Source organism: Heptranchias perlo, chromosome 40 (genome assembly GCF_035084215.1).
Source record: "Heptranchias perlo isolate sHepPer1 chromosome 40, sHepPer1.hap1, whole genome shotgun sequence".
Lineage (NCBI taxonomy): Eukaryota > Metazoa > Chordata > Chondrichthyes > Hexanchiformes > Hexanchidae > Heptranchias > Heptranchias perlo.
Genome location: NC_090364.1, coordinates 15583790 through 15603460, shown reverse-complemented (window position 1 = coordinate 15603460; position 19671 = coordinate 15583790). Strand labels below are relative to the sequence as shown.

Sequence of the window (19671 nt, the reverse complement as noted above, 5' to 3'; positions counted from 1 at the left end):
ATTGCTGCATCTGGTGCTGTAAACTTCTATGGTTTTTCAACATAAACATAACTTGCATTTATATAGCGCCTTTAATGTAGTAAAACATCGCAAGGCAGTTCGCAGGAGTGTTATCAAACAAAATTTGACACCAAGCCACATAAGGAAATATTAGGACAGGTGACTAAAAGCTTGGTAAAGAGGTAGGTATTAAGGAGCGATTTAAAGGAGGAGAGAGAGGCAGAGAGGTTTAGAGAGGGAATTCCAGAGCTTAGGTCCTAGGTAGCTGAAGGCACGGCAGCCAATGGTGTGGCGATGAAAATTGGGGATGCGCAAGAGGCCAGAATTGGAGGAGCGCAGAGATCTCGGAGGGTTGTAGGGCTGGAGGAGGTTACAGAGGTAGGGAGGGGCAAGGCCAGGGAGGGATTTGAAATCAAGGAAGAGAATTTTAAAATCGAGGCGTTGCCGGACCGGGAGCCAATGTAGGTCAGCGAGTGCGGGGGTGATGGGAGAACTGGACTTGGTGTCAATGTAACATTCTGTTTGTATCAGTTTATACAATTGTTGTCTGTTTAATAGTTTTGCCGTTGTGCTTAACGTTTCTTCTACCGTGTTTTTTTTAGATGTTTTTGCATGAAGCAACAGTGCGGTTGATGGCGGGTGCAAGCCCAACTCGAACCCACCAGCTTCTGGAGCACAGTCTAAGGAGACGCACTTCACACCCCATCCAACAAGGTGAACACATTTTATACCAGTAGGCCAGCTTCCACTACTGGAGGTTCTTGTGTACAATCCAGTAGGTCATCCCGACAAGCAATAGTATTGTTGCAGATAGAAATATCCTCTTGCTTTTCAACTGTTTTAAAATTTGTTACATTGTGCAAATAGGCTAGTATCTTTCTGTATTCATAGAATCATACAGCACAGGAGGAGGCCATTCAGCTCATTGTGCCTGTGCTGACTCTTTGAAAGAGCTATCCATTTAGTCCCACTCCCCTGCTCTTTCCCCATACGCTTGCAATTTTTTCCCCTTCAAGTATTTATCCAATTCCCTTTTGAAAATTACTATTGAATCTGCTTCCACCACCCTTTCACACAGAACATTCCAGATCGTAAAACTCACTGCGTAAAAACAATTCTCCTCATCTCCCCTCTGGCTCTTTTGCCAATTACCTTAAATCTGTGTCTTCTGGCTACTGACCCTCCTGCCAGTGGAAACAGTTTCTCCTTAGTTACTTTATCAAAACCTCTTCATAATTTTGAACACCTCTATTAAATCTCCCCTTAACCTTCTCTGCTCTAAGGAGAACAATCCCTGCTTCTCTAGTCTCTCCACGTAACTGAAGTCCCGCATCCCCAGTACCATTCCAGTAAATCTCCTCTGCACCCTATCCAAGGCCTTGACATCCTTCCTAAAGTATGGTGCCCAGAATTGGACACAATACACCAGCTCAGTATTTGTAGCAAGGTAGGAAATAGTGGGGGCTCTGACCATCATTTTCCAGTCCTCACTGGATAAAGGCATGGTGCCGGAAAATTGGAGGACTGCTAACATTGTACCATTATTTAAAAAGGGAGCGAGGGTTAGACCGAGTAATTACAGGCCAGTCAGTCTAACCTCGGTGTTGGGCAAATTATTGGAATCAATTCTGAAGGACAGGATAAACAGTCACTTAGAAAGGCACGGAGTAATCAAGGACAGTCAACATGGATTTATTACGGGAAGGTCTTGTCTGACTAGCTTGATTGAATTTTTTGAGGAGGTAACAAGAAGGGTCGATGAGGGTAGTGCATTTGATGTAGTGTACATGGATTTTAGCAAGGCTTTTGACAAGGTTCCACATGGCCGACTGGTCAAAAAAGTACAAGCCCATGGGACTCAAGGGAAAGTGGCAAGTTGGATCCAAAATTGGTTCAGTGGCAAAGCGAAGGGTAATGGTCGACGGGTGTTTTTTGTGACTGAAAGGCTGTTTCCAGTGGGGTTCCGCAGGGCTCAGTACTAGGCCCCTTGTTTTTTGTGATAAATATTAATGATTTGGACTTAAATGTAGGGGGCCTGATTAAGAAATTTGCAGATGACACAAAAATTGGCCGTGTGATTGATAGTGAGGAGGAAAGCTGTAGACTGCAGGAAGATATCAATGGACTGGTCAGGTGGGCAGAAAAGTGGCAAATGGAATTCAATCTGGAGACGTGTGAGGTAATGCATTTGGGGAGTGTAAACAGGACAAGGGAGTACACAATAAATGGGAGGATACTGAAAGGTGTAGAGGAAGTGAGGGACCTTGGAGTGCATGTCCACAGATCCTTGAAGGTAGCAGGACCAGATAGATTAGGTGGTTAAGAAGGCATACGGGCTACTTTCCTTTATTAGCCGAGGCATAGAATATAAGAGCAGGGAGGTTATGTTGGAACTGTATAAAACACTGGTTAGGCTACAGCTTGAGTACTGTGTACAGTTCTGGTCACCACATTACAGGAAGGATGTGATTGCACTAGAGAGGGTGCAGAGGAGATTTACGAGGATGTTGCCAGGACTGGAGAATTTTAGCTATGAGAAAAGATTGGATGGGCTGGGGTTGTTCTCTTTGAAACAGAGAAGGCTGAGGGGTGATTTAATTGAAATGTACAAAATTATGAGGGGCCTAGATAGAGTGAATAGGAAGGACCTATTTCCCTTAGCAGAGAGGTCAATAACCACAGATTTAAAGTAATTGGTAGAAGGATGAGAGGGAAGCTGAGGAAAAAAAATTTTCACCCAGAGGGTGGTGGGGGTCTGGAACTCACTGCCTGAAAAGGTGGTAGAGGCAGAAACCCTCAACTCATTTTAAAAGTACCTGGATGTGCACTTGAAGTGCCGTAACCTACAAGGCTACGGACCAAGTGCTGGAAAGTGGGATTAGGCTGGGTGGCTCATTTTCGGCCGGCGCGGACGCGATGGGCCAACTGGCCTCCTCCTGTGCTGTAAATTTTCTATGATTCTAAGGAGCATCTTAAAGCAGGAGAGAGGTAGAAAGGTTTAGGGAGGGAATTCCAGAGCTTAGGCTGTAGGCAGCTGAAGGCACGGTGGAGAAATCAAAGTGGGGGATGCGCAAGAGGCCAAAATTGGAGGAGCACAGGGATTTCCCAGGGTTGTAGAGCTGGTGCATCTTAAATACCTCAATTAGACCTTCTATTCTCAAGGGAATACAAGCCTAATCTGTGCAACCTGTCCTCATAATTTAACTCTTTTAGCCTTGGTATCATTCTGGTGAATCTGCGCTGCACCCCCTCCAATACCAATATATCCTTCCTGAGTTGCGGTATCCAGAACTGAACACAGTACTTTACATGGGATCTAACTAGAGCTTTATATAACTGTAACATAACTTCCATCCCTTTGCATTCCAGCCCCCATGTGATAAAAGCCAACATACCATTAGCGTCTTAAATTATTTGTTATACCTGTCCACTAGCTTTTAGTGATTTCTGTACTTGCACCCTTAAATCCCTCAGCTCCTCCACAGTTCCTAGCTTCTCACCATTTAGAAAATACTCTGATCTATCTTTATTAGGTCCAAAGTGGGTGACCTCATACTTTCCCACATTGAACTCCATCTACCACAATTGTGCCCACTCACTTAACCTGAGCTTAATCATTCATCAATTGATGTAATTCATTTATATACAATTAACACACAACTTTATCCCACACTGCTTCACATTTTGCAAGGAGGCGTGTGTCGGGTGACGAGTGCTGGTTACGCCCTCCGTGAACCGACTTTGGCAGCTTCTGGCCTCCATTCAGCTGCGTGGGAATTCTAATTGTTCTAAAACTGTTCAACTATTGTCCAGCAAAAAGTTCTGAAGACTGCAGGTTGAGGGTGGAGTTTAAGCTGGAGAAAGAATATCAAAATTAGAACCAACTTTCAATCAAAATCCTGCCAAAAACAGTGGCCGTCAAATCATAGAATCTTACAGCATAGAAGGAGGCCATTCGGCCCATCATGCCTGTGCTGGCTGTTTGAAAGAGCTGCAATTATCTCCTATTCAAGTATTATGATGACAAATTTTAGCATACGTATACTAAAACACTCATATGCAAATCATTTGTTTTCTGTTGTAACGAAGGTGTTAACTCATTTATTTTAAGCAGATAAACAGCTCTGTTACCATAGCAAACAATAGAATTGCAGAATGGTTTAGCATCTTGCTGATATTCGCAGAGCAAAATTCCATGGTCAGTTAAAAAGAGATTTTTAAAAAATGTATATTTGGAATACCACATGAAGCACAACAAGTTTACCACAATCTGTACATGATTGGAATTCCAATAATTGAACCTCTACTGCATTAAGTGAGAACAGAGTTCATAGAAATCATAGAAAATTTACGGCACAGGAGGCCATTTGGCCCATCGTGTCCAAGCCGGCCGAAAATGAGCCACCCAGCCTAATCCCACTTTCCAGTACTTGGCCCGCAGCCTTGTAGGTTATGGCACTTCAAGTGCATATCCAGGTACTTTTTAAATGTGATGACGGTTTCTGCCTCTACCTCTACAAAAATATTCGCAAAAATATTTTGTACTTTTTTTTAATAACAGGTGAATTGGACGCTCTTCCAGGCCAGAGAGAGAGAGCGACAGCCATACTCCTGGCATGCCGCCACCTTCCCCTCTCGTTTCTTTCTTCCCCGGGTCAGAGAGCAGTCATGCTGGCCGAGGCTGCACGCACACTGGAGAAACTCGGAGACAAGCGGTCTGTCAACGATTGCCAGCAGGTGATCATGAAACTGGGCAGCGGCACCACAATCGCAGCAAGCTGATAAACGCGAAGCCAGACTGCAGCCTACAGCAAATGTCGTGTACTCTCTGATCGGATCATACCACCATGTCCTAAGCAACGAGTGATGGCACCAGCAGGTGTATCGGAGGCTAAACAATTTCCTGCTGAAAACTGCAATTTGACAAATTCACTGAAAAGATATTTTCACAAACTTACAAATAAGATTGCAGTTTTGAGTGTGAAGGTTGCCTTTCACGGATTGCTAATGATGATGATAATCGAGCATTTCACTTCCCAATGATCCAGTATCGTTTTCATTCCCCCCAAATGTCCCCACTGTTCTGTCTGATACTGCTACACCACTCAAGAGGGCCATTAGCATATTGTTGCCTTATTTGTTGCTCACAACTCCATTCTCTGGAGGCTGCGGTTCTCAATCTGAGGGTACAGTCGGCTTGTATCAAAATTCCCATTTGCTCAATATTTTAAGTAATTTATTAAATTATTACAGACTCATACTTCTTAAGTCTTGGGAATGTAATTTATCATGTATGAGTTTGGGACAGAGCCATTTTTTTAGATTTCATATATGCGTAAAGGCACAAGAATTTTTTAAAAAATCAGATTGCCCGTAAAAGCCAAACAAGCCTGTCCCTTTTATAGATCAGCTCCATCTAACTGCATTCTCACCATATATCTCAATACTTTGTCCAGAACTGCGTCAGATTGACCTTTGAACCCACTTGTACTGTCCCCTTCGGTGGTCTTTCCTGGTAACTTATTCCACAATTTTGTTACCCTTTGGGTGAAAAAATTGAAGGGTGTGTGTTGCTGCTGTGTTTTAAGGGGATTATTTTCTTTTCACAGTTACACGTTCTCAGGATCAGTGTTGGTCCTTGCTCAATCAGCTCGCATGCTTGAGCAGGCACTCTACTAGGATGTAGCCATCCTAAAGATGTACAGTACCAATCTTTATGGAAATAAGATGACCCACTTTCTGCTTTTTAAGTCCTGCATTGTAATTCCCAGGCGCTAACGCACACCAGTAGATGCAGAGGTCTCAAATGGATGCCTCCACTTTGCCCTATTCCAAAAACTGTCTGCAAGTCACAGAAAGCTTCAGTTTAAAAGGTAACTTTAGGCAGATACATTTGCTATAGTGTAAGTAGGATTGATTGGACTTTATAGAAACAGTCCTTGCCCAGCAATACCAAACAAATGTTCAATGCTTGTAACTCATGGGCACAAGTCCATTTGGCACTAATTGTATGGACAGGCTAATGTATTTGAATAGTGACGGAGCCACAATTGGTGATTTTAATGTTTTAAAGCACAGGACAGAAGAATAAAAGGTGTTTTAGATCATTGGGGTTCATTACAGCTTTTAAAAATAAATGATTTATGAGGAAAACCAAAAATAAGTGCCATAATAATGAATGGTTGAATGTCCTAGAGGTGACTTGTGGGAGTGTTACCCATACCAGCAGCAAAAGGTTACAAACACAAATCCACTGTGAAAACATTATTTACTCCCACACCTAATTTAGTAAAATGGAAACTAGCAGTACGAGACCCACCTTACCCAGTAATCATATTAAAACAGACGTGTACACAAGACATGACTGTGGTTTCTCTGTACAAGGAACAATGCAATAAGGCTGTACATAAGGGGCGGGCTGCTCAGTTAGATGATTTCCCTCTGCTACATTGTTACTGTAAATATTTAGTAAGTGCACGTACTTTGTAGTTTATTTTCTGAGTTGGGCATGTGAAAACATTTTTTTCTAATTATGGTTGGTATTTTATTTAAAGAATAAATATCATGAATGTGTAGAAAGATTTTGAGGCATTTTTTGAAACAGAATAAAATACTTCAGTGTCGAATGGGCTACTTGGAATTGCTTATTTAGTGATAGCGACATAATATGTATCTTTTTGTTTTATTTTCCCTGTATACTCCCATTGTGTCTTCCCCCCCCACCCCCATCCAAATGATTCATTTCCAACATATTTATATAGCATTTTTTTTTTAAGTGCACTCACTTGTTATGTGGGTCACCTAGGCAGCCAATTTGTACACTGCAAGATGCGTGTGACCAGCTTGTCTGTTTTTGGTACAAGGAGGAATGTTGGAAGGGGCATTGAAAATAAATTCACTGCACTGAAGTAAATGGCTCAGTGGCAGCACTCTCACCTCTCAGTCAGAAGGTTGTGGGTTCCAAGTCCCACTCCAGAGACTTGAGCACATAATCCAGGCTGAAACTTCAGTACAGTACAGAGTTCTGCACTTTCAGAGGTGCCATCTTTTGGATGAGATGTTAAACCAAGGCCCTTTTAGTCTGTTCAGGTGGACGTAAAAGATCCCATGGCATTATTCAAAGAACAGCAGGGGAGTTTGCCCGGTATCCTGGCAAAGATTGATCCCTCAACCAACACCACAAAAAAAACATCTGGTCATTTAACTCATTGCTGTTAGTGGATCTTGCAGTGTAACATGACAGCCGTATTTCCCTAAATTAGAACAGTGATTACAGTTCAAAATAATTGATTGGCTGTGAAACAATGGGACATCCTCAGGACGTGAAATGCAAGTTTGTTCTTATTTACTGTACTGGATGAGCAAAGATTTCTTCCAACTAAATGTTGGGAAGACTGAAACCATTATCTTCGGTCCCTGCCACAAACTCCATTCCCTAGCCACCGACTCCATCCATCTACCTGCCCATTGTCTGAGGCTGAACCAGACTATTCACAACCTTGTGGTCTTATTTGATCCTGAGATGAGCATCCGACCCCATATCCGCTCCATCACCATGACACCTCCATAACATTGCCCGTCTCTGCCCCACCTCAGCTCATCTGCTGCTGAAACCCTCATCCGTGCCTTTGTTACCTCTAGACTTGACTATTCCAATGCTCTCCTGGCTGGCCTCCCATCTTCCACCCTCCAAAAACTTGAGCTTATCAAAAACTCTGCTGCCCGTATCCTAACTCGCACCAAGTCCCGTTCTCCCATCACCCCAGTGCTCGCTGACCTACATTGGCTCCCGGTGGTAAAGTTTTCAGCCATCTCATCCCAACATTCTGGCACCCCGTCTGTAAGTCCTACATCTCTGTCTTTCAAAGCCTTCTAAAAACATATTCTTTTGGCACTTTTTCATCATCATAGAATCATACAGCACAGAAGGATGGCCATTCAGCCCATCATGTCTGTGCTGGCTCTTTGAAAGAGCTGTCCAATTAGTCCTACTCCCCTGCTCTTTCCCCATAGCCCTGAAAATTTTTCCTGTTTTAAGTATTTATCCAATTCCCTATTGAAAGTTACTATTGAATCTGCTTCCACCACCCTCTTCAGGCAGTGCATTCCAGATCATAACAACTCGCTGCGCAAAGAAATTTCTCCTCGTCGCCTCTGGCTCTTTTGCCAATTACCTTAAATCTGTGTCCTCTGGTTACTGACCCTCCTGCCACTGGAAGCAGTTTCTCCTTATTTACTGTATCAAAACCTGTCATGATTTTGAACACCTCTATTAAATCTCCCCTTAACCTTCTCTGCTCTAAGAAGAACAACCTCAGTTTCTCTAGTCTCTCCACATAACTCCTAACCCTTCTACTAATGCTCTGGTGTTAATTTCTCCTCTACAAAATGGTCGTAGGAAGTTTACTTTACAATATAGCAAGTTTCTGTTAACATTGTCATTTTAAGATTTAAGTTGAGCACCCCCAGATAGCTCAATGTGGACCAAGAAGATAAAAATGGAAAAAACTGCAGATGCGATCTGGCTTAACCTTTCAATTTTCAGTTCTGGAGAAGGGTAGAACACCAGAAACATTAACCTGTCTTTTGTCTTTCTAAAAGCTGACTGACTCATTGTGTATGTCCAGCAATTTCTTTTTTTATCTCAGACTGGGAAGGTGCCTTGGTTTAATGCCCAGTCTGTGTTGTTAGCTCGTTTCAGTTGAGGCAGTGGTAAGGGTGACTATCAGTGCCCATAGATTAGGTGGGGAGGGGAAAAAAAAGAAAGACTTGTATTTATATCGTGCCTTTCAAGACCTCAGGACGTCCCAAAGTGGTTTACAGCCAATAAAGTAGTTTTGAAGTGCAGTCACTGTTATAATATAGGAAACTCGGCAGTCAATTTGCCCACAGTAAGGTCCCACAAACAACAATGGGATAATGACCCAGATCATCTGTTTTAGTGATGTTGGTCGAGGATAAATATTGGCCAGGACACTGGGGCGAACTCCTCAGCTCTTCGAAATAGTGCCGTTGGATCTTTTACTGAGAGGGCAGACGGGGTCTTGGTTTAATGTCTCATCCGAAAGATGGCACCTCCAACAGTGTAGTTACTCCCTCAGTACTGCACTGAAGTGTCAGATTTTGTGCTAAAGTCTCTGGGTTTGTACGGTTCCGTGTGGATCTTGGGTGAGGGCAAGATCAGACTCAAAACAGCATATTGTCAAAGTTCACCATTTGAAAGGTGCCAGTGCACCAACATCATAAGAAAATTCAGTAAATTAGTAAAGAAAAAGTTCAATTCTGTAATTTCACCAATAATTTTAATTTTTAACTGATGCATAATATATTAATAATTAGTTTTATAAACATAGGAAAAATGATCCAATCAGGACATATTTTATTTCTTTGCTAGTCTTGAAAACTTGTATTATATAAAATGTACCAAATATCCTATTTGCCGCAATAACTAGCATTGGTGAAACAGTCTGACATCTATAAAGAGATGATGTCAAGTTTATGATATCATAAAGATTGCTATTTTGATGTCATAATAATGTGTCACTTTACAAAGCTGTTGCCTGTTGAGTCCTTTCACATTAATGAGCTGCTGTTCATGGTGAGACATCGTCAAGGAGAGTTGTATTTGAAACCAATCTTAGATCAAGGAGAGGATGTCAGATTGGAAGAATTATATCAACAGTATACTGAAGGATAAGAATGTGGAAGATGCTGCCATTGTGGGCCATGCTGACAACAAGTCCGTCTGGGCTTCCAAGCCTGGTGGTGTGTTGGCTGCCATCTCCCCACAGGAGGTCAGCATGTTAATAGGGCAGGATCGCAAGGCTTTCTTACAAACTGGCATCACCATCGGGGGAAAGAAATGCTCCGTCATCAGGGACAACCTCATGGTGAACAATGACGGAGTGATGGACGTGAGGATGAAGGGAGGTCAAGGCAAGAGCATCTGCATCGGCAAAACCATCAAGACCATGGTGTTTGTGATGGGCAAAAAGGGAGTCCACGGCGGGGTACTCAACAAGAAGGTCCATGAGATGGACAGCTATCTAAAACAGAAGGGCATCTAAAAGAGAAAGTGCTGCTTGACAGGATTCTTTGAGCATAGGAATTTCTAAACTGATAATAAAGTCTACTTGAATACAAACTTTTACTTTCTTAGATTCTGATTTTCAGGAATTAAACTACTTTAGTTGCAAAAGTTGTTCTAATGTTGAGAGTTGGTAAATGGAACACACTTTACATAGACTCACTAATAGGAAACGGGTACTTTACCAGGAGCTCTCCTTCCCTAGAAAGGAGAAAGTTTATATTACGCGTTTCACAACCTCAGGACATTAAAAAGCACTTCATAGCCAAATGATTTTTTTTTGTTGAAGTGTGGTTACTATTGTTATGTAAGCAAATGCTGCAGCTAATTTGCACACAGCAATGTCCCACAAATGCCAATGTGATGAATGACTAGTTAGTCTGTATTGATGGTGTTGGTTGAGGGATGAATGTTGGTCAGTTTAACCTCAGTGGTGGAGAAACTTTCAGAAACAATAATCCGGGACAGAATTAACAGTCACTTGGACGAGTGTGGATTGATTAGGGCAAGCCAGCACGGATTTGTTAAAGGCCAATCATGTTTAACTAAACTGACAGAGTTTTTTTGATGAGGTAACAAAGAGGGTAGATGAGGGCAATGCAGTTGATGTGGTGTATATGGACTTTCAAAAGGCTTTTGATAAAGTGCCGTATGGTAGGCTTATCATCAAGATTGCGGCCCATGGAATAAAGGGGGCAGTAGCAACATGGATATAGAATTGGCTAAGTGACAGGAAACAGAGAGTAGGGGTGAACGGTTATTTTTCGGACTGGAGGGAGGTGTACAGTAGTGTTCTCCAGGGGTCAGTGCGGGGACCACTGCTTTTCTTGATATATTTTAATGACTTGGACTTGGGTGTACAGGGCACATTTTCAAAATATGCAGATGACACAAAACTGGGAAGGGTAGTGAACAGTGAGGAGGATAGTGATAGACTTCAGAAGGAAATAGACAGGCTGGTGGCATGGGCAGACACATGGCAGATGAAATTTAACGTAGAAAAATACGAAGTGATACATTTCGGTAGAAAGAGCGAGGATAGGCAATATAAACTAGAGGGCACAACTCTAAAAGGGGTACAGGAACAGAGAGATCTGTGGGTATGTGTGCACAAATCGTTGAAGGTGGCAGGGCAGGTTGAGAAAACGGTTAAAAAAGCATATGGGATCCTGGGCTTTATAAATAGAGTACAAAAGTACGGAGGTCATGATGAACCTTTATAAAACACTGGTTTGGCCACAACTGGAATATTGTTGTTCTGGGCACCCCACTTGTGAAGATGTGAAGGCCTTAGAGAGGGTGCAAAAGACATTTACTAGAATGATTCCAGGGATGAGGAGCTTCAGTTACGAGGATAGACTGGAGAAGCTGGGGTTGTTCTCCTTGGAACAGAGACAGGGGTGAGGAGATTTGATGGAGGGATTCAAAAATATGAAGGATCTAGACAGTAGATAGAGAGAAACTGTTCCCATTGGCGGAAGGGTCAAGGACCAGAGGACATAGATTTAAGGTGATTGGCAAAAGAACCAAAGGTGACATGAGGAAAAACTTTTTTACTCCGCGAGTGGTTAGGATCTGGAATGCCGAGGGGGTGGTGGAGGTAGATTCAATCATGGCCTTCGAAAGGGAACTGGATAAGTACTTGAAAGGAAAAAATTTGCAGGGTCACGGGGATAGAGCGTGGGAGTGGGACTAGCTGGAGTTCTCTTGCATAGAGACGGCGCAGACTCGATGGGCCGAATGGCCTCCTTCTGTGCTTTAACCTTCCTATGATTCTATGGTCAGGACACGCAGCAAACTCCTGTCCTCTTCTTCAAAAAAGTGCTAAGGGATGTTTTTTGTCCACCTGAACAGGCACCAGTTTCATCCGAAGGAAGGCACCTCCGACAATCCCCTTGCTACTGCACTGAAGGGTCAGCTTAGATTGGGTCATCTCATCTGCTGTTGAAACCCTCATCCATACCTTTGTTACCTCCAGATTCGACTATTTCAATGCTCTCCTGGCCGGCCTCCCACCTTGCACCCTCTGTAAACTTGAGCTCATCCAAAAGTCCACTGTCCATATCCTAACTCGTACCAAATCCCGTTCACCCATCACCCCTGTGCTCGCTGACACACGTTGGCTCCCAGTCCGGCAACACCTCAATCTTAAATTTCTTATCCTTGTTTTCAAATCCCTCCATGGCCTCGTCCCTCCCTATCTCTATAACCTCCTCCAGCCCTATAACCCTCTCAGATCTCTGCATTCCTCCAATTCTGGCCTCTTGCGCATCCCCAATTTTAATCACTCCACCATTGGCGACCGTGCCTTCAGCTGCCTGGCCTTAAGCTCTGGAATTCCCTCCCTAAACCTCTGCACCTCTCTACCTCTCTTTCCTTGAAGACGCTCCTTAAAACCCACCTCTTTGACCAAGCTTTTGGTCACCTGTCCCAATGTTTCCTTATGTGGCTCGGTGTCAAATTTTGTTTGATAATCGCTCCTGTGAAGTGCCTTGGGACGTTTTACTATGTTAAAGGCGCTATATAAATACAAGTTGTTGCTGCAGATTGGGTGCTCAAGTCCTGGAGTTCTAGTTGAAGCCACTATCTTCTGACTCAGAGGCAAGACTGCTTCCAATGAGCCAAGCTGACATTCCAAACTTGCAGATGTGGATTTGTGAAGATGACAAAGGGGCCATCAATCCTTTGCTGAGTGTAGACAACACAACTATACGCAGGCCTCACTTCAAGGTATTTTACCCACCCCATGTCACGCACCATCTCTAGTCAAGGAGGGGGGAATAGGTGATCTTCTTCCAAGCCTTTCCCTTTGTAATACTGTGACCAGATATTAGAAGATCCATAAGGATGACCTAGAACGTAAGAAAACACTGTACAAAATACCCATTTGGCCCAACCAACCTGCTCCTTCCATGGACCATGTATAATCTCCCCTAGCATGGATTATACTCCCCCATTTAATCTGAGAGGGCAATTTCTTCATAAATACAACCGTCAGTCCCGAGTACTAAACCCTTTGTAGTTATAGAATCGTAGAAGGATACAACGCAGAAGGAGGCCATTCGGTCCATCGGGCCTGCGCCGGCTCTCTGAAAGAACTATCCAATTAGTCCTGCTCCCCTGCTCTTTCCCCATAGCCATGCAAATGTTTCCCCTTCAAATATTTATCCAATTCCCTTTTGAAAGTTACTACTGATTCTTAACTGTAAGCAATGGTTTAAGACATCATAAAATCTACGTAAATAAAATCTTTTGCTTTCGTGACATCTAATTTTCAGCTATTAAACTGCTTAAATTGTTTTATCATATACATCACCTACACTGCAAACTATTTTAAAATTCACATATTTAGCAGATAAAGCAGATTGTCTGAATAATTAACATATTTATAATTAAACAGCTCAACCATTTCATTTGAAAGAAACATTATCATGGAGATATATGTTTAAATATTCTCAGAGAATTTAAAAAATAGTATACAGAAAACAGAAAAGATGAAATGAAGCATTTAAAAGGCAGATAATACTCATCAATACTGCTCTCACTATCAGAATTACATGGGACCTGTTACAATTCTGGCTCTCTCCCAGTTCTCTGATCAATGCAAGAGGAAGCTTCCATAAGCTGACCCACCTCCCCTGTGATCTGAAACTTATTATCATCTGTGTGATGAATGATGTGGTGTGCAACAGAATTAATTCTTACCCTTTACCCTTTTATCACAGCATTAATCACCAGACACCCACATGAGTTCCCAGTCTCTCCACATAATTGAATTCCCTCATCCCTGGTACCAGTCTAATAAAGCTCCTCTGCACCCTCTCCAAGGCCTTGACATCCTTCCTAAAATTTGGTGCCCAGAATTGGACACAATATTCTAGGTGAGGTCTAACCAGTGATTTATAAAAGATTTACCATAACTTCTTTGGTTTTATACACTATGCCTCTATTAATAAACCCAAAGGTTCTGTACGTTTTCTTTAACAGCCTTATCAACTCGTCCTGCCACCTTCAAAGATTTATGTATATGAACCCCCAGGTCTCCCTGTTCCTGCACCCCCTTTAAAATTTCACCATTTAGTTTCTATTGCCTCTCCTCATTTTTCCGACCAAAATGCATCACTTCACACTTCTCTGCATTAAATTCCATCTGCCGTGCGTCTGCCCGTTTCGCCAGTCTGTCTCTGTCCTCCTGAAGTCTGCTACTATCCTACTCACCGTTTACTATATTTCCAAGCTTTGTGTCATCCGCAAACTTTGAAATTATGTCCCCTATACCCAAGTCCAGGTCATTAATATATACCAAAGAGAGCAGTGGTCCTAATACCAATCCCTGGGGACACCACTTTATACTTCTCTACAGACTGAAAAACAACCGTTCACTACTACGCTCTGTCCCTTAGCCAATTTCATATCCACGCTGCCACTGCCCCTTTAATTCCATGGGCTTCAATTTTGCTAATAAGTCTATTATGTGGCACTTTATCAAACGCCTTTTGAAAGTCCATATACACAACATCAACTGAACTAACTTCATCAACCCTCTCCGTTATTTTATCGAAGAACTCAATCAAGTTTGTCAGATATGATTTGCCTTTCACAAATCCACGTTGGCTGTCATTTATTAACCCATGTTCTTCCAAGTGACAATTAATTTTGGCTCGGATTATTGTCTCTAGAAGTTTTCCCATCACCGACGTTAGGCTGACTGGCCTGTAGTTACCTGTTTTATCCCTCTCCCCATCTTTGAACAGGGATGTAACATTTGCAGCCCTCTGCTCCTCTGGTAGCACTCCCATCTCCAAGGAGAATTGGAAGATTGTGGCCAGAGCCTCTGCTATTTCCACCCTTACTTCCCTCAGTAACGTGGGATGCATCCCATCTGGTCCGGGTGTCTTTTCTACCTTGAGTGCTGCCAACCTTTTAAGTCCCGCCTCTTTATCTATTTTTATCCTCTCCAATTTCACTACTACCTCCTCCTTTACTGCTGCAATGGCAGAATCCTCTTCTCTAGTGAAGACCGATACAAAGTATTCATTTAGTACCTCAGCCACGCCCTCTGCCTCAACTAGACGATCTCCTTTTTGGTCCTTAATCGGCCCCAACTTTCCTTTGACTATCATTTTATCCTTTAAATGTCTATAAAAACTTTAGTGTTCCCTTTTATGTTACCCACTAATCTTTTCTCATATGTTCTCTTTGCTCCTCTTACTTCCTTCTTCAATTCTCCTCTGCACTCTCTGTATCCAGCCTGATTCTCTACTGTTTTATGAACCTGACATTAATCATGAGCCTCCTTTTTCTGTTTTATTTTAACCTCTATTTCTTTAGTCATCCAGGGAGCTCTAGCTTTTGGTGCAATTCTTTTCCCTCTCATTGGAATGTGTCTATTAAGTACTCAAACCATCTCCTCTTTGAAAGCCTCCCATTGCTCATTTACTGTTTAACCTGCCAATCTTTGATTCCAACCCACCTGGGCCAGATCCCATTTCAACTCACGGAAATTAACCCTTGAGTATTTGCACCTTTGATTTTTCCTTTTCCATAACGACTCTAAACTTAATGATGTTATGATCACTGTTCCCCAAATGCTCCCCCAATGAAACTTGCTCCATTTTTTTTTATTCGTTCATGGGATGTGGGCGTCGCTGGCGAGGCTGGCGTTTATTGCCCATCCCTAATTGCCCTTGAGAAGGTGGTGGTGAGCCGCCTTCTTGAACCACTGCAGTCCGTGTGGTGAAGGTTCTCCCACAGTGCTGTTAGGTAGGGAGTTCCAGGATTTTGACCCAGTGACGATGAAGGAACGGCGATATATTTCCAATGCGGGATGGTGTGTGACTTGGAGGGGAACATGCAGGTGGTGGTGTTCCCATGTGCCTGCTGCCCTTGTCCTTCTAGGTGGGAGAGGTCGCGGGTTTGGGAGGTGCTGTCAAAGAAGCCTTGGCGAGTTGCTGCAGTGCATCCTGTGGATGGTACACACTGCAGCCACTGTGCGCCGGTGGTGAAGGGAGTGAATGTTTAGGGTGGTGGATGGGGTGCCAATCAAGTGGGCTGCTTTGTCCTGGATGGTGTCAAGCTTCTTGAGTGTTGTTGGAGCTGCACTCATCCAGGCAAGTGGAGAGTATTCCATCACACTCCTGACTTGTGCCTTGTAGATGGTGGAAAGGCTTTGGGGAGTCAGGAGGTGAGTCACTCACCACAAAATACCCAGCCTCTGACCTGCTCTTGTAGCCACGGTATTATGAGGCTGGTCCTGTGCAGTCATTTGCCCTATGGTACCGTGGATGTGCTCTAGACTGCACTTCCCCGAGCTGTCATCACCCTCACACATATTCAACACTGAAAACCAGTTTGTGAGCGCCACACTCCCGGAGGATTCCTGCACTGCCTGCCTCTTCTTCCTACCCTGCCGGATGGCCACCCACTTACTGTCCTCCTGAACTCTCTGTGGTTGCAGGATGGCCACCTCCTGGAATGTACGATCTGGTATGGCCTGTTCCCTTGTTGGTTCTGAAACATATTGTTCCAGAAAACTGTCCTGAATTTCTTGAGAAATTCACTGCCTCTATGACTTGAGCTGTTCAGTTTCTCCCAGTCTATGTGAAAATTAAAATCTCTCATTATAACCTCTTTACTTTTACTACATGCTTCTCTGATCTCTGTATTTATGTATTTATACTAGAGCACTACTGTCAGGAGGTCTGTAGACAACTCACACCAGTGTCTTGCATCCTTCGCTGTTCCTTAATTCTGCCCAAAATGTTACCACTTTGTGAAGTCAAGAAAGACGACATAAGAGCATGTGATAAAAGCAGCAAGCCAAAATAAAGTGAAGAGGGAGCTCTGTCTGATCCCTGGACACGTTACTGATTTGCCTAGCTATCTGGGCAAGTGAAAGACATTCTGAGACAATGACACCCCCCAAAATGTCTCCTCTCTACCAGTTTTAACGGTCCTATGTGAAATGAGAGTGGGCCGTTTCTAGTTAGTTTTTGTGGGAATAAGACAACAGCTTAAAATTGTCCGCAATTTGGCTCTCTCACCCAGAAGGACCATGGGATGGGTGCTAATGCAGGAAATAAAAACATGTCAAGGAGGGGAAAGGGTTACTGTTCTGAATTTGGGGCTGAGGCATAGTTTGAGGGCAAAATATAGGGGGATTTCGCAATTCTATTTCTCATCTTTATGCTGCCCCTCAGTGACATCATCCAAAAACACAACATCCGGTTCCACATGTACGCTGATAGTACCCAGCTCTACCTCACCACCACCTCCCTCCACCCCTCCACTGTCTCTCATTTGTCACGCTGCTTGTTTGACATCCAGTACTGGATAAGCAGAAATTTCCTCCAACTAAATATTGGGAAGACCGAAGCCATTGTCTTCGATCCCTGCCACAAACGTCAGGGGAAAAATTGGATAAGGGTCCGTTCTGGGCAATGGTAGCGCGCCAGACCCTGGGCAGGCAAGATCCAAGTTTGGACCCAAGGGAGCACTTACCTGCAATCAGCCTTCCTTTCAGGCTTTGTAGGTGGAATCAATGCAATTCACACTTTCCACCACCAGAGGGAGCTCCATCTCTTAAAGGGAGGATGTTGCTTTGAAATCTCTTAAAGGTAGTTTGTAGTTTGTATTGTTTATTTGCTGAAAATAATGTCTGCATGGAGTCTGAACAGAGATCAGACATCGCACATGTAAAACACAGATGCAGATCCCATCCTTATGTTTACACACTGATGAGTTATGTTAAAACATTGAATAAAGGTTGCGCACTACTAAATCCCACATCCTCCAATCTGCATGTCAGACCTCACTAATCTGCCGATCTGAGTTGGTACCAGGCCTGCGAGAATGAACGCATCAAGGTTCTCTGCTGATGCACTGGGTGCAAGAGGTGGACAGAAGGAGGGACATCCTATATCCGCAGCGGGGGGCAAGAGGCCCTCCAGACATATACTCAAAAGGCAGTGGGAGGCAGCGGGGGACGAAGTCAATGCCAGGCGCACAGCATCATGAACATGGATGCAGTACAGGAAGAAGTTCAATGCTTTGACATGAGTGGTCAAGGTGAGTGGGGTCAACTGTCAAGTGGCGTCTCCTACCAACTGCACCACTAGCCGCATCCACTGCTCCATTGCACTACACCCCCCATCACCCACATACCACAAACTCTTTCCATCAGTACTCAACTCTTTCAACCAGATGCTTCCTCTCGCCCTTACACATTACCACTGTTTCAAGCCGCCCACCCACAACTCACAGGCCACACACACTGGCAGCTAGTCAACCATGACAGGCACATCACCCAGGCACACATCCCGCTTTCTTGCAGGAGAAGGTGGCGCATATCAAGAGACAGCAAGTTGCCGTGGCATTTAGCCCCTTGAGCCTGTTCCACCATTCAATGAGATCATGGTGGACCTGTGACCTAACTCCATATACCCGTCTTAGCCCCATATCCCTTAATACCCTTGGTTCACAGAAATCTATCAATCTCAGATTTAGAATTCACAACTGAGCTAGCATCAACTGCTGTCTACAGAAGAGCGTTCAAAACTTCTCACACCCTTTGCGTGTAGAAGCATTTCCTAACTTCACTCCTGCACGTCCTGGCTCTAAATGTTAGGCTATGTCCCCACGTCCTAGTATTCAAGTGTAGGAGACCTCCAAAAATAGTTACAAATGTCTCGGCAGCCAGAGGCAATAATCCAGCCTCTAACCTGTAAATCCTGCATGGTCTCTTTAAATAGTGCCAGTGGGGGGTCCTCCAGGCACTCTAAGACACGTTCAGATGGTCGGGGTTAAGACTGTGCGTTGAGTTGAGCGTTAAGTCCCAAAATGCTGTGTATCACTTTAAATCAGCATTGCACACTGATTGAAGCCATTTTCTCCCCACTTTACATGATTCCAGCGTTCGTTATCTGCGCCTGCGCAAACTCCTATACCAAGATGGCGTCTGGCGCACGTCACGCAGGAAACGTGCGTGCGCATCTATGACGCCATCTTGGATGATGGAGAGGCCGTGTAGCAAATCCCTCCATGGCCTCGCCCCTCCCTATCTCTGTAACCTCCTCCAGCCTTACAATCCTCAGAGTTCTCTGTGCTCCTCCAGTTCTGGCCTCTTGCACATCCCCGATTTTAATCGTTTCCACCATTGGAGGCCGTGCCTTCAGCTGCCTCGGCCCTACGCTCTGGAATTTGATCCCTAAAACTCTCTGCCTCTCTCTCCTCCTTTAAGATGCTCCTTTAAACCTACCTTTGTCACCTGTCCTAATGTCTCCTTATGTGGCTCGGCGTCAAATTTTGTTTGATAATCGCTCCTGTGAAGCGCCTTGGGACATTTTGCTACATTAAAGGCGCTATATAAATGCAAGTTGTTGTTTCATCTGCATCTCACCCTGGGTGAGGGTAAAATGCATCCTCCAAATACCACACATTGTTACTGGACTACAGGAGATTTCATTAGTTAATGAGCGTTAAGTAAATAGAGTGTCAGCCCATAAAATCCACACGCAACAGTAATAAAAAGTGGAGATAATTTATTGATTCCTAAATTGTGATTGGGTTTCAGCAGGAGGATCAAC

General features: G+C 43.7%; 2 protein-coding genes across 2 annotated transcripts in view; both read left to right on the top strand.

Moving 5' to 3' along the window:
• Positions 1 to 6626, top strand: part of srebf2 (sterol regulatory element binding transcription factor 2) — a 67083-nt gene extending 60457 nt beyond the window's left edge. Inside the window, exons 18-19 of the mRNA XM_067974679.1 lie at positions 603 to 714; positions 4562 to 6626. Coding sequence (XP_067830780.1) covers positions 603 to 714; positions 4562 to 4782 — 333 coding nt within the window. The 3' untranslated portion in view covers positions 4783 to 6626. The remainder of the gene's footprint in view (positions 1 to 602; positions 715 to 4561) is intronic.
• A 2923-nt stretch (positions 6627 to 9549) lies between these two features.
• LOC137305386 (profilin-3-like) lies at positions 9550 to 10067 on the top strand. The gene has a single exon (XM_067974220.1). It carries the CDS (start codon positions 9654 to 9656, stop codon positions 10065 to 10067), a length of 414 nt encoding a protein of 137 aa, XP_067830321.1. The 5' UTR covers positions 9550 to 9653.
• The last annotated feature ends 9604 nt before the right edge of the window (positions 10068 to 19671 follow it).